The sequence below is a fragment of the Zalophus californianus genome, chromosome 9 (genome assembly GCF_009762305.2).
Source record: "Zalophus californianus isolate mZalCal1 chromosome 9, mZalCal1.pri.v2, whole genome shotgun sequence".
Classification (NCBI taxonomy): Eukaryota; Metazoa; Chordata; class Mammalia; order Carnivora; family Otariidae; genus Zalophus; species Zalophus californianus.
The window spans coordinates 133,104,395-133,132,171 of NC_045603.1; the positions used below are offsets into that span (position 1 = coordinate 133,104,395).

A 27,777-nucleotide genomic window follows, 5' to 3' on the forward strand; every position below is an offset into this window, starting at 1 on the left:
CTACTTCAGAAGATATTAAAATCTGATAATAGCTGCTGTGTCTTCACCAAAAATCACCATGTTTCCCATGAATTCTTATCTTCCTCTGTAAACAGCATGCGAAATATTTATAGACATACACACATATATGTATTGGCATCTTTGTGGGCTAAAATAAGTGGATATATGTTATATATATAATGTATATATATATATATATATACACACGAAAAAATGCATGTGCATATATATACATACATGTATATATGCTAAACTTTCAACAGTTATATGCACACGTACGTCTTCATTCGCTCATATACTTCACTTATATACTCTGCTGTGTGGCCTACCCTGACAGTTACTGTGCGTGTATATCACTTTGGCTTGTGTATATATAGCATAATATGTTGCCTACTCTGGACAGCTGCAGGATCCTTCTCCTCTTAGACTGTTTGATCTTATATCTTTGATAATAAAAGATGATCTTCCAAAATGAGAGTGAAGGGGATTTCAACAATTTGTTTGGAAAAGAACATGTCCAACGGTTAAACTGTAAAACAGGAGATGAGATAAAAGGATGTTTTCCCACGCTCCAAAGAAATAAATGAGCCACACTGAACATTGATAAAATATTTAATGGGCAATCATTTTGGCTGCTTTAGTGTTTAAAGGATTTTTATGAATAAGAAGATCCATTAAAAAAAAAAAAGTCCAAGGGAGTTTAAAGTAATAGGTAAAGTAAAATAAAATGAAATTATGTTTCTAAAATTTTCTCTGAGGCAGAAAAGGACTTTTGGAATTATTCCACTGACTTCGGAGTCACACTCAAAGTGAAGATCATTCAAACAGAAGGAGAGACAAAGAATGAAAAAAAGGAAGAAACGATAAGGTCATGCAACTCCTACCTACTTCATAGCCTAAATACAGAATTTCACTGTGAGTTTTATTTTTTATTTTTATTTTTTAAAGATTTTATTTATTTATTTTGACAGAGAGAGAGAGAGAAACAGCGAGAGAGGGAACACAAGCAGGGGGAGTGGGAGAGGGAGAAGCAAGCTTCCCACCGAGCAGGGAGCCCGATGTGGGGCTCGATCCCAGGACCCTGGGATCATGACCTGAGCCGAAGGCAGACGCTTAACCGACTGAGCCACCCAGGTGCCCCCGTTGTGAGTTTTAGAGGCTGCTTCAGAGTCTGGTCCTCTAGTCTCCTCAAAGTTCTACCTACTGTTCTGTCACTCCAAGAATGGCCTGGAAGGACGAGAAAGGTTACAAACCTTGGCCTGATGGTTACAAACTTGGCCTGATGGATATGTCAAGCAAGTACAGACGTCAGGCTAGTCACGGACATAAAATAACTCATTAGCTGCCCCACAGTCCCTTAGAACTTTAGCACCGTCAGGTTTAACCAATCCTTCTTCTTCTTCTTTTTTTTTAAGATTTTATTTTTTTATTTGAGAGAGACAGAAGATAGTAGAGCACAAGCGGGAAGGAGAGGGAGAAGCAGACTCCCCACTGAGCAGGGAGCCCAATGCGGGGCTGGATCCCAGGACCCTGGGATCATGACCTGGGCTGAAGGCAGACGCTTAACCAACTGAGCCACCGGGTGCCCTGACCAATCCTTCTTACATACAGTCATTTCATTCTCGTTTCTGGTGGAGGGAACCTTAATTGGTATGAACTTTTGGCTGATAATTTGGCATAATAATTTAAAAATCTCTTAAATGTTCATATTTTTGGACCACACAACACACAAAGGTCTGTATATGAGGATGCTGTCTATTTGTTATAGCAAAATCTGAAACAACTGAAATGTCCAAGAATTGGAAACTCAAAAGATAAATTAGTTATGATACCACAGTAAAATAAGATACCATGTCATGTCGACCTGGGGACAAGTCTATGATGCGCTGCTACGTTAAAGAAAGGCCAGCTGTAAAATCGTATATGTAAGATGATCCTGTCTTGTTTGTTCCCCAGCAAACAGCCAGCAATGAGTATTGTCAGAAGGATGGGTTTAGGAGAGGGTTCACGTCCTAAGCCACACGTTTCTAGGCAGTTTATCTTAAAAAACTGAAACAAAAAAATACTAACCATGTATTATTTTTATAATCAGAAAAAAAAAAAAGATTTAAGACACAAAGCCAAGTACTTCCATAGTTAGTAGCACTTGTTCAAATAGGTTTTGAAAAGCCCTTTAGCTTTTTATACCTGGTTTTAACCAAAGGATGCAAAAGACTATATATAACATCTTTGTGAAAAGTATTTTTCTTTAAAACAAATGTCCAGGGGCGCCTGGGTGGCTCAGTCGTTAAGCGTCTGCCTTCGGCTCAGGTCATGGTCCCAGGGCCCTGGGATCGAGCCCCGCATCGGGCTCCCTGCTCCGCGGGAAGCCTGCTTCTCCTTCTCCCACTCCCCCTGCTTGTGTTCCCTCTCTCACTTCACTGTGTCTCTCTGTCAAATAAATAGAATCTTTAAAAAATAAAAAATAAATAAAAAATAAATGTCCAGTCAGCTTATTAAAAGGAAGAAACACGTAACTAACTTTTATTAAAGACCTATTATATCCTGATCAGGGTTTTACAAGTTTTGTTTCCCAGATATTCTTATTTACTCCCTGTTTATTAAAATCCTAACTATATATGGGACAGAGAGCCACGGACGGACAATCAGTGCACCTTGGAAGAAAAGCTACTCTAATAATTTCATTTTCAAATTGATGGCTATCCTTTTTTTGTCTATTCAGAGTATAGAATGGTACATCTGTTATTATAAAGATAATACAAGTCTTAAAAAGATCCACATTTCCTTTTTACATAGACTACTGTGGGACCCACTTCATATTATTTAAAACAAACTTGGAAATTTTAGTCACTCCACCTGTAAGACCTTCCAATTCCTTTAAGCAACTTATTTTCAGCATCTTCTTATTATTCAAATTACCTCTAAAATTAAGTAAAACACCAAGAGCAATGGGTAGGGAGGAAAAGCAATCTTTGACAAAAGACTTCCACACCAATATATGCAGTTTTCTTCATTTTAAATGTTACTATAGGGCTAAGAGTAAGCTTCCTCATCAACTATACTCAAATAAAAAAGTAAAATAAAAGTGCAAGCTTCCTGTAGGCTCCTTTCGCTCTCTTATTTTAAGGGTTTTTGTGTGTGTGTGTTTTTAACTTGATAAAAACACAGTTGCTCCTAATATGAAAGCAATTCTGTAAAAGTAGCTCAATTAAATTCTATTTGGATACTACTCCAAATCTAGGAAAGCTTGTTCAAACAGAGTAAAAATCAGTCCATGGTTGAAAAGCTAAGAGACTGTCTGAATCCTTGAATATATCTCCACAAATCTTTATTTTCAGTCTACTACATCTCCTACTCTTTGGCAGTTGAGATAAAAAGGTGACTGGGGCACACACGCCAATTTCCAAGAAACTCCTGTTCTGTGGGAGAAGATAGTCACAGACAGATATACAAAGCATACCGAGTGCTCCAACATGGATGCAAACAGTGTATTCTGGACGCTTGGAAGAGGGATGACGAGCTGGGGGTAGGGATGGGGGAGGTGGGCTGTGACCGCCTCTTCCAAGAACAGATGACAATTTTAAAAGGTGAATATGAACCTGCCTCCGATGAAGAGGCAGGGTGGTGGAAGGCACTGCAAGGCAGGTGGTACAACCTGAGAAAAGAAAGATGAAAAACAGCCTGCTCTGTGTGGGGGACTGCAAGCACTTCGGCAGTGCTAAACGTACCAAGCAAGCCCCCAAACGCTTTCACGGGTTCTAGCTAGATGGCTCTGGAGCGGGCAAGTATGGAGAACAGTTCTGAGTGCAGCAGGAACGGAGAAGGGGGTAAGGAATTGAGAAATGTTAGGAGGCAAACGGGCGGGGACTGGGGACAGGCTGGCTGTTGGGTGGGGGAGGCTGCGAGGTAGGGAGACAGGTGTCACTCCCTCCCTGAGTTTCTTCGGTGGGTGTGGCTAGGAATGCTGGAGCTTTTTACGCTGTGAGGACAGAGCTCAGAACTCAGATGCAGGATGATCTGTGCTGGGTACTCGAGAAATGAAAAAATTCAAATTTTTTGAAAAAATTTCAAAAATAATCACTTAATCTCACTGGGAAGCAAAATATCTCTGTGTATCTCATGGCTTTTTTGTTTCCTCTGGAGCCCGTGACGGCCGTCTGTGTATGAGGATGTAGACATCTTTCCTTTCTCTGGTACTGCTGGCCACTTGTGTCTGGCCAAGGAGGAGCTCCACACTTGCAGATGCTGCCCAGAAGTTATAAGATGCCGAGAGCTCAAATGAGGATTGAGGAGACTTCTTTGGACAGAGTCTCTCTTTCCCTAAGTTTTGTTCAAAACAACCCTTTTTGGAGCTATGGACACCCTTAGAGCTTAGTTTTCAAGATGACCAGGCTGGTATTATGGCAAATAAAAAGCTCCCGATTCCACTAGTCAGACAGCCTTTGCCTTCTTCCAAGTTACCTTGGAAAATGGAGGCTCTGGTTTCATCATCAACAGATTCAAAAACAGAAGAAGAACCAGGCTGGGAGAAGTAACCAGGTGTTCAATATTGGAAATGCTCTGTTTTTGGTGCCTCAGTGCATCCAGTCAGAAGTTGGCAGCAAGTAACCAGGAAGGCTGGTCTGCATCCTGGGGGAGAAATCTGAGCTGGAAACCATCACCACACAACTAAAACCTAAGGAGTGAGCAGGAGGATTTGGGGAGAAAGAACAAAGCAAAGTGGGCCAGAGGCAAGAAGAAGAAGGAAGTCCATGAGAAAGACAGAAGGAATGACAGAGAAGGAGAGAATCAGTCAAGTGAAGAAGCAAGGGAAACAAAGGGACAGAGGGGTCAGAAAGGGCCTGGGGGGAACAGCAGTGTCCACCGCAGCACAAAGCATGAAGGTTGCAGCTAAGGACTGCAGAAGCTCCAGAAAAGTTTCGAGGGCAGATACCAGAATGCGACGGGTTTAGGAATGAAGCATCTGGAAGCACCTGGAAGGAAGTACATCTGGAGACGTCAGAACGAGAAGAGGAGTCATAGCTTTTCTGGCATCTAGCGGGGAGCCGGGGAGCTGGTGAGCAGGTTTAGATATGGCTCAGTCCCACATGGTGACATATCCTTCAACCCATGGGTTAAGACTTTGGCAACCACATTTTTAAAAAAAGCTGCAAGATTCTAAGTCACGGAAGTCCCGCAGTGACATGGTTACCTGTCTTCTAAAACATAAGGGGCAGGAGGGGGTACAGAGAAGAAGAAACATTACACTATGCCTTTAGAGTCTTTATGTACGTACTTCAATATCATAGCCCCACAAAATGACAGGAAATAAGAGAATGTAAATAATTTAAATTGTCCATGTTGTTGTCAGTAACGGCAGGAGTGTCTCCATGTTTCCATCAGCAGGTACGTATTCTTTTTAAACACTAGAAGTGTGAGTAGTTTGATCCATAGGGAAAATTATAGCCCAATAGTATCCAAAAGGTTACCATGATATAGCTAAATTATCTCTGCCTGTCACAGGTTAAAGAACATTTAAATTCTGGAAGTTCACATCAGCTTTTTCTAGATAACAAATCTTAAGTACCTTCCTATATTCACTCAATTAGTGATCTTGGGCCTTGATAACACTGCAGAGAGAAACTTTCCAACTATCATTCAAATCATATCTAAAAAGGTGGTCATAAATATTTTAAAACCTAAGTGAACTAATAAGACCTAGACCCATTAAGGATAAGATCTTTTACAACAAATTAAATAAAACAATTTATTGAAGTCTGGACTCAAGATAAGCTAGATTTACTAGCTGACCTTTTATTCATTTAAAGAACAAAATTAGCTCTAATTGCATTAGAATGGAATCCAGTAAATTTCCCCAAGTGTTCTAATGTGGCATCCGTGTAAGAACGGCTGTAATTGTTTACAAGTAAGATGGAAATGCTTTGATTATAATCTTTCCACTTGTTTTACTGTGTAGTAAAAGCATTTCCCCAAACCTAAAGCCAGTTTTCCGGACAGCATGCTCTTTTTTTCCTTACACATACTGCATGTTTGGTGTTAATGAACAAACTACAACATGCCAGGGGAGGAAATTAAACTTGGAGATTTCATCATCAGTTTAGGTCAGTAACAATGAGAGAGTCAGAGATGGAGGCCAAGAACTCCTTGTCTGTGAGAGTCAGAAAAAGGCCAAAGACCTGAATAGGAAAAATTTTAACTACCTGCTTCCCCTCGGAATTGCAGCTGAGACATAAGGGCTTGGGTCTGTTGAATTTATAAGTACGATAAGGTAGCAAGGATAATGTATACAGCAGCTGTTCAGCTGCTAGGGAACTTCATTTGTAATGTTATCATTTGTCACTAGCATTACAAATAAGTCATTTGCCATACATTGTAAAATATAGTTATTCTTAGGATTTTTTTGGGGGGGGGGTCATTGTTCCTATCATTTGGCTTTGAATATAGGCAAAATACCTATGAAATGTTTTAGTCTCAGTGACAAGCTATCCAGGGCAAAACAAAACTATCAACACGTTTCAATCTTTTTTATTTCTTTTAATCAAAAGCAGACAGTTTTATTGGAAGGGAGACAAATTAAAAATAGAAAAGCAAAAGGCCTTCTAAGTCTGACTGAAATGTTCCCAAGCTTTACTTCTAAAGGATCATTTTTTATTTTTTTAAAAGATTTTATTTATTTTTGTGAGAGAGAGAGAGAGAGAGAGCGAGTGTGCGCGTGTGCACATAAGCAGGGGGAGTGGCAGGCAGAGGGAGAGGGAGAGGCAGGGTCCCACCGGAGCAGGAACCCTGATGCGGGACTCGATCCCAGGACCCTGGGATCATGACCTGAGCTGAAGGCAGACGCTTAGCCGACTGAGCCACCCAGGTGCCCTAAAGGATCATTTTTTAAACGAACAAGTTTTCCTCAGCCTCCTCAGCATGCTTTTATAAAAATATGAAATACGACTGCCTTTGCTTAAATAAAATGTGATCAGTCGTTTCTGCCTGCCCCTCGCCCCTTAGTAAGAGTCCACCTTTCCTTCTGCGACTACCATTGTCCCTTCCGACGGTGTCTCCACAACCACAGGTGTGGGGGAACCAGACGTGCGGAGCACTAGGAACCATCCCAGCCTTGGGTGACTTGGACCATGGTTGCCACCGTACAATGGCACGATGGAGTCAAAGAAAGTGAGCAGCATCCTAATGATACTGTTTTGAACCCTGGATTCCGCCTCACCTGAAGTCAAAGAAACCTCTTTTACTTTGTCCCTTTCAGCTAGTTTGGTTTGGGTTTCTGTTACTTGAAACTAAGAGTCTTGATTAACACAAAAAGAAAACACAAGTGTTCCAACTAGAGATGAGAAGATTCTTTACAGAGTCGTCTTCACTGAGCATGCTACTACGATGCTATGTAGTATATTAGAGATCGCTACAAGAAATAAACAAAAACTGTCTGTGTATCTGCTATAAAAGCTGCTACGGAAGACACGGGTTTGTCAGCTGGTTCCCTATGGAAATAAAGTTTTAAATTTGGTGCCTTGAAAAACTTGTTCTCTCCCGAGAAACTCAGAGGTACCTTCCCTTTCAAAACTGTATTTCAGTTTGCCCTCCTTGCTAGGAAGCCATAATCCTACCTGATGTGCGATCATTCGTTTCTTTTTCCTCTTCTTGGTGTTAGTTTCCTATTCCTTTTTTCTAATAACTTTATTGTTCTCTCTCTAAGCTGCCATAAATTTGTTTGGACTGGAAAAAAATTATATAGGAATAAACAACGTTTCACATAAAGAAGGAAAATGCAGAAAGTAGGATAAAAATCAGTTGCTATTATTTCTCTAAAGAACTTACCAATAAAAACCACAACACACATTTCACCCTCTTAAATGTCTTTCGGCTAAACCTGGCTACATTTTAAAATGTAAAATGCTTATTTTCTTTAAAAATATTTTAAATGATTATTCCTGTAATTGCTCACGATTATTCTCTACTTTCTCGCTGTACTGTCAAAAAGCATTACCGAGGAAAGTTTGGATCATAAAAAGACAACAAATATCTATAAATATCCTCTTTTTAAAGATTAAACTCTTTATGTTTTTTAAGATTAATGAGCAAACTTTTAGCTCCCATTTTTATAGTACATATGATTTAGAAATTCCAACTATTAAAAAGCCCCCTCCCAGAAATAACTAAGTTCCGTAAACTGCAACAAAAAACCGAATTACTTACACAAAAAGGAAAGCATCCAATTTTCAGCACCTCTGCTAAGAGAGGTCTGATCAATGAAAGAGTTTCCAGAATCATTAAGGAATCTGAAAACACTCAGGGCCGTGTTGACAGTGGAAACCAAAACGTTGGCAGAAAGAAAACTATAATTGCCAGCAGTAAACTGGTCACTGAAAAATATTCTCAGTATAATTTGCATATTTTGGGAAAGGAGTTACATCTATAAAAAGACAAGCTATTGTAATCTCTCCGTCAAAAGAAAATTTAGAATTATCATTGATAATAATATTGTTCTCTGAAAGGCATCATAAATAATCCCATGTCACTTGATCAAATATACTATCGGAGAGTAATTGGAAAAAATGACCAACCATTACTGGATGTCTGAGGGGCGGAGCTCAAGTAATTATCCCTTCTCTGGTGAGCTCACTGCATAAGGGCACCAGTGTCCTGAGGGCAAAGGGACCAGTGTACAATTTCTCCAACACAGTAACCCCCATTGACCACCCGGTATAACAGAGCTGACAGACGGGTGGGGGATTCGTCAGGGAAGAGCTCCACTCAAGGGGAAGGGCAAAAGAGACAGAGACTTCCTCCCCAGCACTGGCAGAGGCAGCAGGGACGAGGCATCTGAGAAATGCAAGGGTGGGGAGGGTTTGCCTAACCCCATACCTGCCCCTATTATCCACCCCAATCTTTATGTACATTTAATTTTTTTCTTAATACATTACCAACTTTTATTGATTTATTAAGACTTTACCAATATTTAAAATTATCTTTCCTTTTAATGAGAAGCTCCTTTAACAGAATTTTGAGCTTTAAACATGAGCCACACCCATTTGAACTTAGAAGAGCTGCAGGCCCTGTTCTGCCCTGTCCCTTCCTGCCGGTCTTAACAGTCCCAGCTCCCAAGATACTCCCATCACATGATTTTGCTCTATTTCCTTCATAAAAATGAAGGGATAAATGAATGCCATAAGTTAGCTCATTCAAAAAAAAAAAAAAGTTAGCTCACTCTTCCTAATTTGCTCAACATAAACTAACTCAGTCCATGGTAAAGACCAGGATGACGAGTAAGATGGCCACGCTGCGCTGCCCCTTGCCCATCTCGTGGCGGACACTCTACTCAACCTGCTCTTTGTCCCCAAGTACAAGTGCGACATCACCATCCTCATTAACACAGGTGCAAAGCTGTTCCTGGGCAAGCTGAGACCTACTTGACAGTTAGGCCAGGCTGAGGTATTTGCAGTTTACGTAAATGTGCTTCCCACTCGTACTGCTCACGAACTTTATAGGTGCGGGGATTATAATTTCGGGGTTACTATTCTGGTTTCATCTTCATTACTGACTAAAGGCAATTCTGGAGACCCATTCCTGGGGGACATGTCAAAGGAATCTGAGGTCCTTGCAAAGTCATCTTGAATTCTAACGCTCATCTGGTGGAGGCACTGGATTCCCCTCACAGACCCTTTAGAATACAGATTCCAGGCATGTTAAATGAAGGCAAAAACAGGGCGTCTCTGTCTTGCTACGAGGAACAACATCAGAGAACAGAGGAAATAGTCTAACCTCAAAGTACTTTCCTGGATCAAGGGCAGAAGACCTTCTTTATTTAGGAAAATTTAGAAACTAAATATTGTCTTAAAGATCTTCCAATGAGAGGGTATAATTTGAACCCCGTAAAGCTTTTTCCTTCTTCCCGTAATTTCAAAAGACTATCCTCTGCCTGTTCTTCAGCAATAAACCAACCCTTCGCCGGACTATTCAGATCCGCTCCCCCCCTTTCTGAATCCCACTCTGCTCATTAATTTCACTTCAGAAGAGTACTGTAGCCCCAAGTGTGTACAAACTAAGTAAAGGCACATTTATATGAATCTTCCACCACTTTTCCATTACTAGTGCCATGGAATAAGCCATGTAGCCTTATGCTACAACAATAAGAGATTACTTTTAATTTCATATAATTTACATGTGTCATCATAAAATATTCTTCTTTGAATTTTTTTCAACCATTGTTGGCTTGCGAGCCATCCAAAAACTGGCAGTGGGATAGATTTTGGCTCAGGGGCCATAGTGTGCTGATCTTTGATTTAGATTTTTTTTAAAAAAGCTCTTTACTGATAAAGATATATTTTACATAAAATCCTATTACTATGTGACTTGGGCCTGTTTTTCCTCTTATTTTAATTTAAAATGTAATCTATTTCACTTAATTTACACCTTTGTTTATTGTAAGCATTCCCTTGTGTCTGACTTTGGCCAAGTGATTAATGATTCATATAACATGGGGGTTATTTTCCTGAATATGTGAAAGGTCACATATTATATAATGTTATACTCTCACAGGCAATTTGTCTACAATGTCTGAGTATTATAGTTTCCCTAATACTGGACAGTCTGTTCCAGGATAATAGGATCTATTTCTCACGTTTCCCAGTAACTTAGGTGATTCATTGAGAGAAGAAAAATAGTCAAGAGAATGAATGAAAGATGCTTAAGGGTGGATGAGAGGAATATTATTATCAAAGTCTTTTCATAGACCTTATTTCTCTAAAGAGAACGAGCAAGCCAAATTATTTATTTATTTGACACAGAGAGAGACAGAGACAGCGAGAGAAGGAACACAAGCAGGGGGAGTGCGAGAGGGAGAAGCAGGCTCCTGGTGAGCAGGGAGCCCGATGCGGGGCTCGATCCCAGGACCCTGGGATTATGACCTGAGCCGAAGGCAGACGCTTAACGACTGAGGCACCCAAGCGCCCCAAGCAAGCCAAACTCTTTTGTGGAAGTAAAGATTAAGTAATGGTGAGTTACTGAGAAAATAGTCATAAATGTGAACTAGTAAGAGAAAAGTATTTGTTGAATGATATATAAGAATATCTTCCCCTGAGAGGAATGAGCCCAAGTACAGAATTTCCAGAAAGATAATATCAATAGTTACTCTGGCTGGGTCTCCCCGCTAATCAGCCTTCTAGTGGATGACAGAGGAGGACATTATTCACATTTTTGTAGGTAAAATAGAGGGCATGGGGTAAACCAGTATCTGGTTAAAGAAGAGCTGAGTCTACAGTATTTTTGTTACACCGTCTAAGCTTGTCAGTAACACTACCAGCCACTGTCTAGGTTTCTATTGATATAACCAAAAAGAGTAATGTGGAAATTATGTGGATAATTTAGGTGAGAAAAGGATGAACTATCTGGATTTTCTTCTTCTTCTTTCAATCTTCAGAAGAACATACATTTCTCTGGAAGGCCATGTTTGCCTCTATAACATCATTCGTCGTAATTATATTGGACCTTTTCATTGCGTTATGTTTGGATTCACGCAAGCAACAGCATAAAATACAAACTTTTAAGACGGAATGAACCACTGAGAACACAAAGCATTATTTTCTGTTGTCTACTCTACGCACTATGTTAAGTGCATGGCTCTACTTTCATTATGGCTAAAAACTGAATGAAAATTCAATGCCCTGGAAGCCCATTTTCTACACAATCTTTGATTGTTTGCTATGTAAACAAATCCATTTTCAGGCTTACTGGTGAAAAATAAGGTTGTAAACTAGTACTTTTAGCTTGGGGAATTCATTTAAATGATAAACAGTATGATTTTTACAACAAGAAGAATGATTTTTAACATAATTTACAAAAATAAATGTTTTACCACCTTATTAAAATCATGTAAGAGTATTTAATTCATATCCCAAAAGTGATTAAAAGAAACAAAGCTGACTAATTTACTTTAAAAGAAGGGTGCGCTGTGATTCTGTGAAAATTAAGATGAACAGTGAACACGGGGTTCACATTTCCAGTCTTCTCTTCAACAAACAAGCCAACGAGCTGGTAATTAAGACTTCAGTTGTTACTATTATGTACTGTTTCACCAAGCCTTGGGCAGTATCTTTGTTTTCAGTTATAAATTCATTTATAGACATACTTATTTCGGAATATACAGGTATATTTATTTCAGAATAAAACCATGAGAATCTCCGTTCTCTGTCATGGTGGGTAGAGAAGACATACTTGAGAAGGTATAACACTGCACCCACCTGGGCGGAATATGGCAGTTAGTTCACTCAATATATAGTTTCTTCCTGTTCAGATAACCAGGACCTTAAGAATTACGCAGACACAGTGTCATGTCTTTAAAAAAGAGAAAGAGAACAAGAAAGAAGGGATCCTGTATGTCAAATAAAGCAACAGGCATTTCCTCTGAGGAAGAAACCGATACAATTTGAAAATGAAGAACTCCCAAAGTAAAGCTTGACCCTCCGTGTTCGTACCTGGAAGAGGTTACAGTTCTAAACCCATTAGGAAAGAGCAGAGAACGTTCAGTTCAGTTTATTTCACTCTAATTGAAGACATTCCTACTTACATTTTGTCCTGGCCAGCACCAACTCTGAGAGTCAATCGGGGAATAACCGGACTCGGGGCTGGGACAACTGGCTCCACTTTGATCTGTTGAAGTTATTACATTAGAGTTAAATGCATTTTCAACAAAATCCCTCCCACCTCTTCCCCTACTTCCTCATCTCCACAAGCCTGATAAAGCCAGTTTAAGCCTCAAATGTGGCTAAAATGTGAGCTTCAAGGACAATCAGGGTTATTTTGATCCTGTTTCTCAAAAACTGCAGGCTCTCTGGCTTCATGAGAAATTCTACAAACTTGATTTACTTCATGTAAGTGATGGGAAATATTTCTGCATTTTCTTAGTTTTGGTTAATTTCTTGGATTTTACTGTTAGAATTTTTACACAAAAACTCATCTAGTCTGGTGAACATTTAATGGGGAACATTTAAGTAATTGCCAGACTTCAAGTAAATAGAAAAAAAATGCAGTGATATCTGCATCTGTAAGATAAAATATATCTCTTTATGGAACTTGAAAAACATGAAACTCATCCTAAGTTTGCATTACCATACAAGAAGACGGTAATACCAAGCATAATTGCAGCATTAAACTGCTGTTTGTTTTGGCTAGTGGTCAACAGATCTGAAATACTGTAAAAGAAAAAACAGAGGTTTTTAGAAGGATTTGTAGTGAAGGCGATAGCTGCTGAATAGGCTGAAGATCTTCACAGATATTTGAGCCAACGGTCAGAAAGGGAACACACAAATCAAGGGTGATTTTAAAGGGGTTCTTCACACGTGTTGGTGTGAAGATCCTATGGTATAATGTTTTGAATGAACAAACTGAACAAAAGCTCTGCAGCTCACATTATTATCTATATCAGAGTTTTTCCACAGGTGTTTGGGATTTTTGGTGGGACAGGTCTTTGTTGAGCGGAATGGTGCAGGCACTGGGAGCTGTTCAACATCCCTTGCCTTGGGGTCCTGCCACCTGCCAACAGTACCCTGCTAGTCCCTGTGATAACTAGCTGCAAACCACTGACTTACACATTTCAAGCCCAAGAATTAAATCCTAACAGGACAGTGTGGTAGTTCTAAAGGGGAATGAATCTACAACATAATGCTCAATCGTCTAATTACTGTATTGCACATCGATCAAATTTACTATTTTTTCATATGTTTTTAACTATCCCCCTGGAGCTTTTTTTTTTTGATTGTTTTTAAATCCATCGTCACATCAAGACCTGTGGTTTCGACCATTCTCTTGAACAGTGCCCGCACGCAGGAGGCACTCGAATACTTACAGAGTTAGCAACTCAAGCACCCTCAACTCCCTGCCTCTTGGTTATTTCGCCATCTGTCCAGAACCAATCTGAAATCATCCTCAAGGGCACCAGGTAATTCCAAAGGAAATTTTCAAGACCGCATAAAAGTCTACCATCAGAACCTCGAGTTCCGTCTATGCCTTCAATGCTGTGTATTTGGATCACAGCTCAGCTAGGTGAGGGCAGAGACCATATCGGTTTTGCTTACTTACTGCTGCTTCGCAGGGCCTGTCACGGGCACTGACATATCCTAAGTGCAATGGAAGAAGGTATCTGAAGCGAGGATTTCAAACCCTTACCTCTTTCCAGACCTGTCTCCCGTGACTTCCTTTCCTCTTTTGCCCCTCAGGCTCCACAGGAAAAAAACATTGAGGCCACCAGGCAGGAGAGCTTCTTCAGCCCCTACAGACCTACAGACTTCTCTGCATCAACAACTATACCAGAGTCCGTCTCCTCTGGTATCTTGAGGAAACTTCCTTCTCCCATAGGCATCTTCAACTTCGCAGTTCCACAATTTTCCGCTAGCTTTTAAATGTGCTCAACGATCTTAAAAAACCTGCCTGCCCTTCAGCCTCTCCCTGACAACCTCTTATATTTTTCAGTCTCACATCTGTCTCCTTCTTCCCTTACTCATTCCTCAACCCACTCCAAGCTACTTTCTCCCCCAAGCAGGCCACTGAAACCACTCTCCTCAGACGCCAATCGTTTCTTGGTATATTTTCCACTGGGGATCTTATCACACTCCCTCCTTCTCCTCCACTAGGTCCTCTGCCTTTGCCTGATCTTATTTGGCCCCCTCCCCTTGTCCCTCGACACTTTCTTCAGTGAGCTCATCCACGTTCATGGTTTTAATCGAAGGTTTTTACACAATATGTCATGTCTTCAAAATCTCCGTCTCCAGACTGGCACTGATTGAAGCTAAGACCAAAATAGAATATTGCCTACTGAACATTTTGAGCACAATTTCCTGTGTTTCAACTCACCACATCTAAACTTTTAACTTATCAACTTCCCCACAAAAACCTGCTCCTCCAAATGTTCTCACTTTTGGCGCATGTCTCCTCCATTCGCCCAGTTCTTTGGACAGTATGTCCAGTGGTTCTCCTTAAAGCCCTAGGGGACCAGGGGCCACTGGGGTGTGGTCAGAGCAAGACCCATGGACAACCGGCTGGGGCGTGCATCCACTTCCCCCCATTCCTTTTTTAACAGAGAGCTCCAGATCTAACCAAGTCTGAAAACCAATGGTTTGGTCTATTTTGTAAACTATTAAGATTTCTCTATTTTTCTCACCTTTCTGTATTATCTGTGGAAGAACAGACAAATATATCCAAAACAAACAAACATTTTAAACGACTTACTACTTGCCAGGCATTGTGGTTGGATATTTTTCAGATGTTCTCATATAGGTTTTTTAACAAACATGTGGGGTAGGCATCAGGGTTTCTGTTTTACAGGGAAACTGATCATACATGAAGCTATCATTTTTCCTTTTCCTTTTTCTGTTCTAAAGTCACACAAACCGCAAAACTAGGATTGGATTCAGTTGTTTTGTTTCAGAGAATGGAAAAGTACATAAAGTTCCGGTATTTTTTTAATTCTAAACAACTTTAGGGTCATATGGTCATAAATGATGAGTAATATTCCACATTCCTTCAGCCTGCAATACTATTATTAAAGCACTTAACCTTTTTTTTTAAGCTTTATTTAAAAATAAAGCTGCTTTACCTTGAAAAATATCTTTACTATTATTATGCTCCTCATCGTCATTTGGTTCATCTCTATTACCACACCATACAGTAATTATAACTCACACTTGCATAACACAAAGTGTGTTCCATATACAGGATCCAATTTGCTCTTTGAACTCTGTGGTAAGTTGGGTATGGAAGGTATCATCATCCCCAAGTACTGGGGACCAGAAGGAATCAGTGGTTTGCCCAGAGTGAGGAAGTTAAGTAAGTAAATGATCTACCTGTAGGTCTCCTGACACTAAATTCACCCTCACCTCTACCATGCTGCTGAGTCCTTGGTTCTGGTAATGCTAGGGTCTTACATGGAGCTGTTTATTCACTTTCTGTGTAAATGTCTTTTATGATAAATGACATATACTTGTGAGATGGCTACAGTTGGTTGCTGTTGTTTTGCAGAGAGGCAGAGAGAGGGGGGCAGCGGAGGTGAGGGGCAGAGGCAGAGGGAGAGGGAGAGAGTCTTAAGTAGGCTCCATGCCCAGCGCAGAGCCCGACATGAGGCTCAATCTCACGACCCTGAGATCATGACCTGAGCCAAAATCAAGAGTCAGATTCTTAACCGACTGAGGACTCATGTGGCCCTAGCATTGGTTGTAAAATACTTTTTCTCTTTGGAAGGCTCGCTAGTTCATATGGAAATAGTGATCGACTTTGGCCTCACCTCCATTCAACTAAACTGGCTGGGGTTTTGATGTCCTCTTGAGTACCTCGTCAGGATAAGAGTCAAGACATGGTTTATTTATGTCCTACTGTTTTAAAAAGTTAAATGATACGATATGTAAAAAAATAAGCAAACAAAAATTGAGATACATTTTGTAAGTCCAATTAAAAATGGCATGTGGATGTGCCCTGAAGACAAAAGTTATTTCGTAAACTTGTGGAATTAATGAATGATTCAGAACCCGTTACCTCAGCTCCAAATTTTACCTTACGGTAAAATTAGGGTGACCATATTATCCAGAGACACCTTTGAGAGTGAAAGTGGGAGCTATTTACACCACAAAGGTGTATAAACTGGGACTGTCCTAGGCAAACCGGGACTGTAGACCTCCCTACAAACACTTAAAACCTTACTTTCGTTCTTAAAGAAGCTAAACAGGATTTAACCTAAAGATAATATTCAAGCAAGTATAAAAAAAGATTAATGAGGATGCTAATACAGATACAGAAAACACCACCTCTAAATTAAAATTTCTTAACCAGGCTTCCATTTACATTAACTTTATCCAAACGCCTACTAAAATAAAAACAAAGACATGTCCTGCACTCACAAAGTGATTTCTCACGTGTCTTTCCCAGAAGTCAATAAACTAAATGACAATTATTTGAATTACTTAACCCATATGACTAAGGCCACCTTTTAATGGCATGAAGCCAAACTCTGGGGACAACATGAGCTTCTAAGGGTTAAAATAAAAGCACTGCACTTGAGAGTGAGCTGAGAATTGGGGCGCGCAGAGCATTTACAGTGGATTACTAAGCTTCCCAATCCACCAAAGAGCAAAGTCCAGTAATAGAAGACTCCTTTGTAGCTAACTAAAAATACATTGTCAGTGGATTTGTCCAGTTTTATGTATAAGCAATACTGCTTTCACCTGAACTAATACTAGTAGTCATATAAGCCCCTTATTGCCATGTGCTGCATTTTTTTTGCTAATCTTCAAGGATTTAGCTTCTTTGCCACATACCTCAGGGCACCAACTGATAAAGCTCTAACTCTCCATTTTTCCAGGACACCAGCAGTGCGGCCTTGCAAAAAATGAAAATCGCTCAAGAGATTTAAGGGGGAAATTTATTTTTAAAATCCTGACTTGAAGCAAAGAGGTGGATTTTTAAAAAGCTTATCTATAAAGAATCAGTTTAAATTTAAATTCTATCTTGGAACTCTTTCATGCATTCCAGCTTTAAAGTTTATCTTCTGACAGGGACTTTCTGCAAAGGTAATGGGCAGCTTTGTCAATATAATCTGGCCAAGTTTTTATTTTCTATTTTTTTAACATTAAACTTCTTTCATTAAAAAAAAAAAATGTGTGCTAGATAGGGTGGCAGCAATTTCAGCGAATGCGAGTTCAGATTCCCATCTATGCTAATGGGTCATCAAAATACCCCAGAAATAGTACTGATGAAGAGCTAATTTTAATAAGCTAACATTTTGGATGCGGAATTATGATGACCAGTGAGTACCTTGTTGTCTTTCTTAGCAATTAAGGTCTTTACATTAATTCAATTTAGAAACATAGTCTAAAGACTGATAAACTGTTTAAGACATTAAAAAGACAGAAGAAGTTCTACGGTGTGGTCAAGTATGACAAGTGGAATACAGCAAGGGCAAGTGAAACAGAACGCAGGCTTTCACTAAGCGCTCAAGTTCATTCACATGGAGACTTGGAGATGGCCCCTGGTAAATGTCAACAAATTCAAACACACTCGTGTTTGTAAACGTTAAGTTACTGGTTTCCTCTTGGAACAGTTACAAGAAACAGGAAGGGAGTATCTCCCCCTTTCTACCAGACTATTGTATTGACTGAAAACCCTTCATTTTACTAATTATGAGAGCTGATGAGAAAAGACTGGAAATGAGAGTGCTTTACTCCAAACAGACGGGAAAACAATGACAACCTTTTGTTGAAGGCACAAACCAGTACAACTATCTGTCATTCTCTAAAGAACAAGCTGTTTAAATTTAATAAAAGATTATTTGAGGACAAATGCGAAGGGATTTGGGGTAGACTAAAGAAACGTGAAACATTTTAATTGTTCTGATAACTAAAGTCATTAAAGTGCAGAGGACCACCATTGCCTGTTCTTTGAAATATGGTGGCTGAAGAGGAGCTCTCTAAGGTCTCTTCAGGGACTACCATTTTCTAAAATCATGATGTTCACCTTACTCCCGAGTGTGAAACCGTGTTTATCCTCTCATCAGCTCTGTCTGAGGTGACTGGCTGAGAAGGCCATTTTGGGTGACAAAGAATACAGGCTTCACTAAGAGAGACCTGCGGCCAGTCCCAGCTCCTCCACCCACCAGCTACAGCAAGCTACTTGATCTTTCTCCGCAGTTTTTCAACTCAAAACAGCGGCAACAGCACCAAACCCTTCGAGCTGTTGGGGAGGATTAATTAATCGAATTCTGGCCAGGTCTGGCGCCTGTATGCATTCACCAAGCAGCAGCTGCTAGTTATCATTTACTATCCGCGTTAGTACATCCAATAGCGGATGTTAGCTCAAAATAACATTCATCAATCAATAGGATAAAAATTGGGAAATCCTTTATAGAATTTGTGACCTTTCCATCACAAGCAAATCTCAATTATCTGTGGGCTGATCAATTGGTTAGTTGTAAGGAAACTCTGGAGAGTCATCTTAAATGACACCAACTGGTCTTCACTTAGAGTCTTCCATGAGAGGGTAGAAGAGAAGGCCTTTATAAGCCAAAATATTCTTGGAGAAGGTATGAAACTATTCTTTTAAAGCAGAGGTAACCCATACTTTAGGATGACGCTGTTTCTTCCCAGTACTGAATGGGAAGAAGGAGACAGACGGAAGGGAGCAGAGGGTCAGAGAGGTATGAAGAAGCTGGTGAATAACGAGGAAGTGGCAGAGCTGGAATTTAGATCCAATCAGTCTGACTGCCAAAGCCCATGATCTTCCTGGGCCAGCACTGGGCCTACTTATTCGCAGGTCGTGACATCATCATTTTTTGGATGACACTCTACCACGCCTTCTCAGACTGTACTCAAGAGCAGGCAAACACATCTCCAAATCTGACAGATAGATTCTGGTTTATGTCCTGTATTGGGTTATATGGACAACGGTTCAATTCCACTAACAAATAATGAGACATTTTCTTGTTTAATTTTTTCACAGCAATCCTCCTTCCAAAAATCACTTAAAATATCAAGAGTCAATTTGAATTAAAGTAGTCCGGTAACATTCATCTAAACTTCATAAACCCACCGTTGATAAATTAAGTCATGTGGTACATACACCGACTGGCACAAGCACAAATGGGAAATTGTAACTGATCTGAAAGGTACGGCTAGGTTTCTCGCTGCTGAATCTATCATGTCACGTTTGCGACTGCTCAGCATAATTGCTCTTAATATGTTGTCCACAAAAAGTTAGTCTGCTTCTATTTAAAAGATCAGACTCCTAACCTTGACTAGTGCATATTATTGCACAAAAAGGGGACCATAAATTGTGCATAAGTCACTACACTGTGGATTATTACCACTACTAGAAAAATGATTTTTCCTCCCGATGATGCACCTACTAAGCCAGGTGCCTTGCATACATTATTTCAATTAACCCATTTTTATTTAATGTAGGCAAGTGTAGTGGTTAAGAAACATCAATGATAGCACCTGACAGCCTGGGTTGAAATCGTGGCTCCTGTTCAATCACTGCCAAAGTGTGTGATTGTGGGCAGCATTATTAATTTCTCCAAGCCTGTTTCTCATCTTAAAGTGATACAATTACGGTATCTACCTTATAGAGTTGTGGTAAGAAATTAAACTTACATGTAGTGTTTACATGGTGTTTAGCATATAGTAATTACTCAATAAATATTAACTATTAGTGTTTCCTACTTTTCAGTGAGTGTCACCACATCCCTACTTTAAAGATGGTGTGCCTAAGGAGTAAAGAAACTAAAAAAGAAGCCCTGGATCCTAACTCAGATTTGCTGGATTCCAGAGCCCAAGGCTCCTTCAACATACCACGTAGATCCCCATCTAACTAACGGTATCTTTTTTGGTTCTTGTATTGATGAATGTGGGTGTGGCTGGTAAAAACTTTATAGGCAGGTTACCTAAAGAAATATGGGGAGATTTTTTTTTTTTTCATTAAAACACTGCCCTTGCTCACTGATCTGGGTCAATGTCTGTGAGAATTGCTCCTGTGAGCTGGTCAGGATGAGAAGGAAGAAGGACACCACGGCCCTCATTTTTGTGACAAAAGACATTTTCTCGGGGCAGCTAAGATGTGTCTTATTTTGATCTGCGGATATGTAAGGGACTTCTGAAGCCCTATGTAACCCAATTTCAGGTATACTTTCATTTACTCGTACGGCTTGATCCTCGGGGAGGAATAAGTGGAGAGCTGAAAGAGGAGAAGTCAAGGTTTACGTTAATATCTCAATTTCTACACCTTGTCAGTGGCATCTGCATAGGCTACACTGGCCTTTATCCTCTCCTCTCTCCACAAAGAGCTAAACTTTAAAAAGAATGCCAAGGAAAGAGAAATAATTTTTCGAAACTGCTAAGCATAGCTGGCGCCCCCCGGTTATACCTAAGTTAGCTAGTCTGGTCTAATGAAGTAGCAGACTCTAGGTTTCTACATGTTACGGGTTGATTCAAAATGAAATAACAACACTTGCCTCCATCCTCAGCATGATCTGCATTGACTGGGCATTTACTTACGTGCCAAATACAGTACTGAGCACGTCTCAGATGTAATCTCATTCATTACTCACTAAAGTAATTTGCCCAGTGTCATACAGCTAAAAAAAGTCAGGATGTGAACTCAGGTTTAATTCTAGAGACAATACTGTTTATTCTTTTTGAAGACCTCATAAGATAGCCAACTTTTATAAATTTTTATCTTTTGTCATTCATCTGAGCCATAACCCATGAGACGTGATACAAGGACTTGTATTCTTCTGTTAGGTGTAATCTAGCAACTCGGAACTGAGCCTTTACCTCCAACCAAGCTAGTCTGAGGGACTTTTCTTTCCCAAAGTCAGGTAGAAGCTGCAGAAAGGTGAGGACTGCTGTTACAAATCTAATCTGATGGGCTTTACTCAAATTCATAATGGCTGTTGAAACAAACCCATTGGCTCTCCGAAGTTAAGATGGTGATGAAAGCAACAGTACCCTGTTTGATCTACTGAGGGCTCGGCTGCCAAGGTGGCAGGTGCATGATGGGGAAGTGATAATTGTTGCTGGGCACGATCTCCAGCAGCCAACGGTTCGAAACCGTGAAGAGTATCTCCGTGTCAGTGACCTGGCTTTTGCTGGTTGTGTGACCTTGATCTTGGACAAGTCACCCTCTCACACTCACTTCCTCATCCACAGATGTTGGTAACAGTACCTGCTGGACCTTAGGCCACAGGTGTATTAGAAGGAGAAAATAAGGTACGTGGAAGTGCCAGGTGCCACATAAACATAACAGAAGAGTAAGATGATTTTTAAAATGGAAACAAGAGCTGGAGTTCTGTGTCTTGGTTAACTTGAGGATGTTTAGTTATTGATATCAGGATTTCCATTCTACTTTGTTATATTTTGGAACAGCCAAGGGGGGCAGAGAAAGCATAAAGTTAGGCAGAAAAATGTGAGAGTTGCCATTACTGCTTGTCAGCTAAACTAAGTTTTCTAGGTAAGTCTGAATTTTGAAATATTGTGAAAGTACTGGTCATAGATCTGCCGTGTGTCAAATACAACTTATTTTATTATGTGGAAAAAAATGACTGTGTGTTATTTTCCAGCCAACCTCCCAGAGGGTTGCTTCTAGAAGGGCAGGGAAAGGGTCTCTGAGAATCTGTGTGTATGACACGATGAATACTTAGACACTTTTTCAGAAAGTTTACAAGAAATGTTCAAACCAACCTGTCGACCACTGTAATCCAAGGAACCATGAATGGAAGAGCAAAGCCATAAAAGCAGAGGTCACATCCTGGGCCCCAAGGCTTGGGGTCCCCGTTTCTACAAAACTGCAGGATATAGATCAGTTTCCTTGGCTGCAATCTATGAGAGCCTGATTTACTTACACTGTAAAATACGTGGAATTATTTTCTGCCCACCGGCCAGGCAGCCCGATCAGCCTAGATACTCGGAAACATGTCCTAATCTTATTAAAGCAGAAAATAGAAGGATAAGAGACGCTACAGAAAGGAGGAGACAGTCATGACCTTAAACACTTACAGACACGGCTCACCAAAAAGGGACACTAGTCCTCCAGGAGGGACTCCACAGGCCTAGCTGTCCTCTGAAAATAGTGCCACGGTTCTGCACGCCCTGAGTAAAATGGATGCTGTCTTTTTTTGGGGTATCTAATAATTCGGGCACCAAGCAGTGTGCCGTACACTTGATAATGACAGCAATATTATTTACAGTTTAGGGTGACAGGTGTTTTTGGACTGCTAGAGACTAGTTGGTGTGTCTGCTTCCTAGAGGGTTTACGGTCTGCGGTTAGATTCCTCTTGGGCTATGAACTTGTAACGTTTTTTAGCGTGGAGGGGGCTGGATTACAAGTCTGTGGGTCTTGGAATTAAAATTAAGCCTCATCAGCACGTGACGAGTACCCTCCCGTTTCACTTACGGGCGGTGCACACCCAGCACACAGACAGGACCGCGGGCTTTGTCTACCTGCATTTTTCAGCCTGGCTGGGTCTGGACGGCGCCGGACACAGCGAGGTGCTTACTTTCTCATGCCTGTGCTTGTCCTTCTCTCTCTCCCTCTTCTCTCTCTCCCTCTTCTCTCTCTCCCTCTCCTTGTCTTTCTTCTCCTTCTCCTTCTCTTTCTCCTTCTTTTTCTTCTTCTCCTTTTTGTCCTTCTTCCTTTCTTTCTCCTTGGGCTTCTCTTTTTCTTCGAACAGTTTTTCAGGGAGCACCGACGACAGAGCGGGCAACACGGCGGGGACCCTGGCGGCCGCCACGGGGCTGAACAAGGGCAGCGGCGCGTCCTTCGGGGGCAGCACCAGGGGCCCAGACGCCGCTCTGGGCCTCTCCTCCCGCCCCTTCTCTTTCACCTTCTCCCGGTCTCTCTTATCTTTCTCCCTTCTGCCTCGGTCTCTGTCTTTCTTCTTATCTTTATGCTTCTCTCTCTCCTTCCTCACTAGTCCATCTTTCAATCTCACTTTTGGATCGACATCCTCAAACTCTTTTATTTTAAACTTATAGGGATCTGGCTCCTCGTCCTTAAGGAACTCCTTCCAGGGGTACTTGGTTTCCTTGCTGCCCTCCTTCTCCTTCTCCTTCTCCTTCCCTTTGTCCTTCTCTTTACTCTTCTCCTTGCTTTTGTCTCTTTCCCGCTCCTTATCTCTCTGCTTCTCCTTCTTCTTCATTTTGGTCTTCAGTTCCTTTTTCAACTTCTTTTTGACTTCCACGGATGAAGGCAGCTTGGTTTTCTCCTCGTACACCTTGTGCAGAGGTTCGGGGGTGGGAGGAGAGACCGAAGGAGAAGAGATGTAGGGAAACCCGGGAGGCATAGTTGGAGGGGCTCCCATTTTTGCTTTCCGCACAACCTCATCGATGGATGCATCCATTGTCCACGAATTGTCAGAACTTGAAGTTCCGCCTGAAAGAGGCAGAGGAGTGGATCCTGACTTAGTGAAATTGTTGGAGGAGGTGGAAGCTTTTGGAGTAGTGCATTCTGAACCTGAAATCCTCTTAGGGCTGGTAAAAATGTCTCCTTCGGATTCTGATCCAGAAGAAAACTCAAAAGGGTCTGGCTCTCGTTCGGCGCAAGCCCGTGCAATCACAGCATTGATAGAGTCGTCGATCGTTTTATCCGTCACGACAGCCTTCTTTGGCTGATTCTCATTGTTGAGTTTCCCAGGATCTGGCGGGGTCTGTATCTGTTTTACCTGAATGGTCTCTTTACTAAGTTTTTCACTTATCATAGCTGAAGGAGTCCTGTTTGGTGTTTCCGGTCTGACAGGTGCTTGGGGAATATGAGCCATCACCTTGGGACTCTTGGGGCTTTTGGGGCTCTTAGAGCGTCCAGGAGATTTCTTCTCTTTGGATATAGTTTTTGGTGACCGAATAGGACTTCCGACCATTGCTGGGGACTGAGTAGTTTTAGGTGATTTAGTCTTCTGCCCCGGAGAACTAGTTTTAGTCTTTGTTTTCGGTGTAAATGACTTTGTTTCTAATGGTTTTGTGATTGGCATTTGTGACTTTGCAACCGGAGCTAACATCGGTGGCTCGGGTGATGGAGGGGCCAGGTCTGTACTGTCCTGTACGTGGACCGGAGAGAGCATTGGCGGAATCTTTTGGGTATTTATTGAGCTGAGGGGTTCTCGCGCTTCCAATACCACTACGTCCAGGGTGTCCCCTTTAGTGCTTAACAGCCGCGGTCGCTTGATGGCAGGCATTTCTTCAGCTTCGGGACTATCCAACGGTCTCTTACCCAAGAAATTCTCATCATTAATAATTTCCTCCTCCTCCAGTTCATCATCTTCTTCCAGTGGAACTTGCATGGCTTCTGCGGACGTACCTCCATCAGTGGGCACCTGCTCTTCTTCTTCTTCTGGGAAAGGAAAAGGAAAGAGCTCTTAGTGGAATATTTAGAAAGTCCTAACAAATAACAGCAATGCTTCAAACGTTATTTCTAGGAAAGACAGGAATTTATTGACAGTGTTTAGAGGGTAAGTAAAGTGGTAGATCCTCAAGGATCTTCCAAACTCGCCCACCATTGTTCTCTGAAGAGTGGCAATCAGGGACAGCAGATACCCAGACTGATTATTTTCTTTTCAAGTGGTCTGGCCCTACTTTCAGGATCTGGAGTCTAAGTATTTCCTGTTTGTCTCCCGCTTCCTTAATTATTTTCCTAACCTGACTAAATACTGTCTTTCCCTTCCTTCTTCCTCTTGTGCACAGCTGTGCATATGTGTGCACACCACCACCCCCCACCACATACCTCTAAAGATCAAGAGGTGGGTTATTATATGACTACCTCAGAAATGACAAAAAGGCATACATTTTTTAGGACTCTTATAACAAATGTTAGTGCTTGGAGTTTAGAAAACGCAAGCCTCCAACCTGGATACGATTCATATACTACTTACGTCTTCTGTTCTGTTTGCTCGACGCCAGCCACTCTGAGAGACAAGAGTGGTGGGTGACAAACATATGGCTTTGGCATTACAGAGATGGTGTTTCCACTAGCATTCTGGCACTACGGAGCAACAGGCCTTGGGCAATCTCTTAACCCCTGCAGCCTGTTTCCTGACCTTTCAAAAGGAGCTAATGTTACTGGCCCTGCCTACTTGACTGAGTTGCTTTAAGATCGTATTATTTCTTTCTACACATATTAACGAAGCATGTTATGGTGTAGCATGGGGACACAGTGTATGTGTACAGCACACAGAAAGTGATTGGCACCATAAGACAGATAAAGAGCTAGGGGCAGTTCAAAGCAGAAAGATCACTGCAATATTAAAGATCTAAGGAAGATTTCACTAATTAGGTAGTGCTTTGGATATGTGGAGACTAGGAATGGTGAAGTACAGGATGAAGGAACAGATGGTGAAGAGATGGACGTAGAATACAGGAGGCCAGGGAATAATTCGTCTGGCAAGCAGGGTGTAAGATGGGGAATAGTACAAAGCAAGCTTACTAAGGTTGCATCCAGGCCCTAGAAGCTTTGAATTCCAGAGAGACTGAATGCTCTTTATTCTATTGGTAGTTTGGACCTGGTGAAGATTTTTAGACAAGGAAGAAAAATCACAGGGTATATGTTAGCAAATTCTTCTGGCAGGAACATACACAATGGATGGGAGGTAACATAACAATGGAGAGGTGACAAGTTAGGGGTTACTGAAATGATGTAGGTAAGTGACAACAGCGTCTGAACTAGAACAGTGGTAACAAAAGGAAGCAATAGAAGTAGATGAGATTTTGAAGATAGAATGAACAGAATCTAATACACGATGAGGTCTAAGAGTGGAGAAAGGAGTCAAGCGCCATCTCAAGGCTCTGAGCCCTGGTGAGTGAGCAATGCAGTCATTAACAGAAATAAAGAAGGAGAGAAGGAAGATGATTATTAATTAGCTCAAGTCCTAGACATGCAGTTGGGTGAAGTTAGTGATGACTAGCACAAGACAAATGTGAGACATATGGACTGTTCATAAGCATGACTTGAGAACGACACTATCACCCATCCAGGCACCTAAGGAGAAACATCATTCCAGACTCCTTCTCTCCTTTGTTTCTCCATTTCCACATTGTGAACACAGTTTTCTAATGCATTTCCCATAACACGCTCTCTCCATTGCTACTACTGTTTGTTCGAATGCTCAGCACCTCTGCTCCGTACTTTTTTTTTATTTTATTATGTTAATCACTGCACATTACATCATTAGTTTTTGATGTAGTGTTCCATGATTCATTGTTTTCATATAACACCCAGTGCTCCACGCAGAACGTGCCCTCTTTAATACCCATCACCAGGCTAACCCATCCCCCCACCCCCCTCCCCTCTAGAACCCTCGGTTTGTTTCTCAGAGTCCATCGTCTCTCATGGTTCGTCTCCCCCTCCGATTCCCCGCCTTCATTTTTCCCTTCCTACTATCTTCTTTTTTTTAACATATAATATTAATTTTTTTTAACATATAATGTTTGTTTCAGAGGTACAGGTCTGTGATTCAACAGTCTTGCACAATTCACAGCACTCGCCATAGCACATACGCTCCCCAGTGTCCATCACCCAGCCACTCTGTCCCTCCGTCCTTCTAACTAGTCTCTCTGCCTCCAGCTCCCATCTTCCCCATTGCCTTACACTGATCTTCTGAAACCACAAATCCGAGTGTGTGACTCCCCGTCTCAAGAACCTTTCATGGGTCCCTATGGCACTACTTTGCCAAAGGAGTTCCCTGGAGCCTGAGGGACCCCTTTGGAGGCACCGCACAGTGCAGACTGGGTCCCCTATTCTCTCTCTTACGTGGGATGGTTACCCCTAAGGTTATCTATTTTAGCTGCTGGCCTTCCACAAAAGCTTTTGCTGTGAGGTTAAAACAGGTTGAAAACCAGTATTCTAAAATGTAAAATTAACCCAATTTCCCCAGCACCACCTATATGGCGCTCCATCATCTGATCCGTAAATCACCTCACTTTTCACTGCGCCCTGAGCACGCTGCCTTTCCAGCCATGCGGACTGTTTTGCAGTTCCCCTAGGACATGCTTCTGTGCCTCTGGAGCCTCTGGAGGGCTCTACCCCCCTGACACTTGGGCGACTATCTCTCCTTAGCCTCCAATCATGTATTCCCTCTTCCGTGACACGTTTTCGTAGCAGCTAGAAATGGCCACGCTCCCACTTTCGGCTCTACCGTACTCTGGTTATATAAGCAACAAGTAAGTCTAGAATATTTACTATCTGGCCTTTTACAGAAAAGTTTTCAGATCCCTGTCCTAGATCTACTCTATTCAGAAAAATTGAACAGCCCCT

General features: G+C 41.3%; 1 protein-coding gene across 3 annotated transcripts in view; it reads right to left on the reverse strand.

The window, feature by feature from the left end:
- Window positions 1-27,777, reverse strand: part of TAF3 (TATA-box binding protein associated factor 3) — a 177,042-nt gene that overhangs the window by 22,084 nt on the left and 127,181 nt on the right. For 2 of the 3 annotated variants that reach the window (XR_003519799.2, XM_027592979.2), the window contains exons 3-4: window positions 23,033-24,861; window positions 12,569-12,651 (exon numbers count right to left, since the gene is read on the reverse strand). Coding sequence is in view for 2 of the 3 variants with exons in the window: in XM_027592979.2 (XP_027448780.1) it covers window positions 12,569-12,651; window positions 23,033-24,861 (1,912 nt within the window). In the remaining variant the exon portion in view is untranslated. The remainder of the gene's footprint in view (window positions 1-12,568; window positions 12,652-23,032; window positions 24,862-27,777) is intronic. The other variant, XM_027592980.2, reaches the window with a different exon arrangement.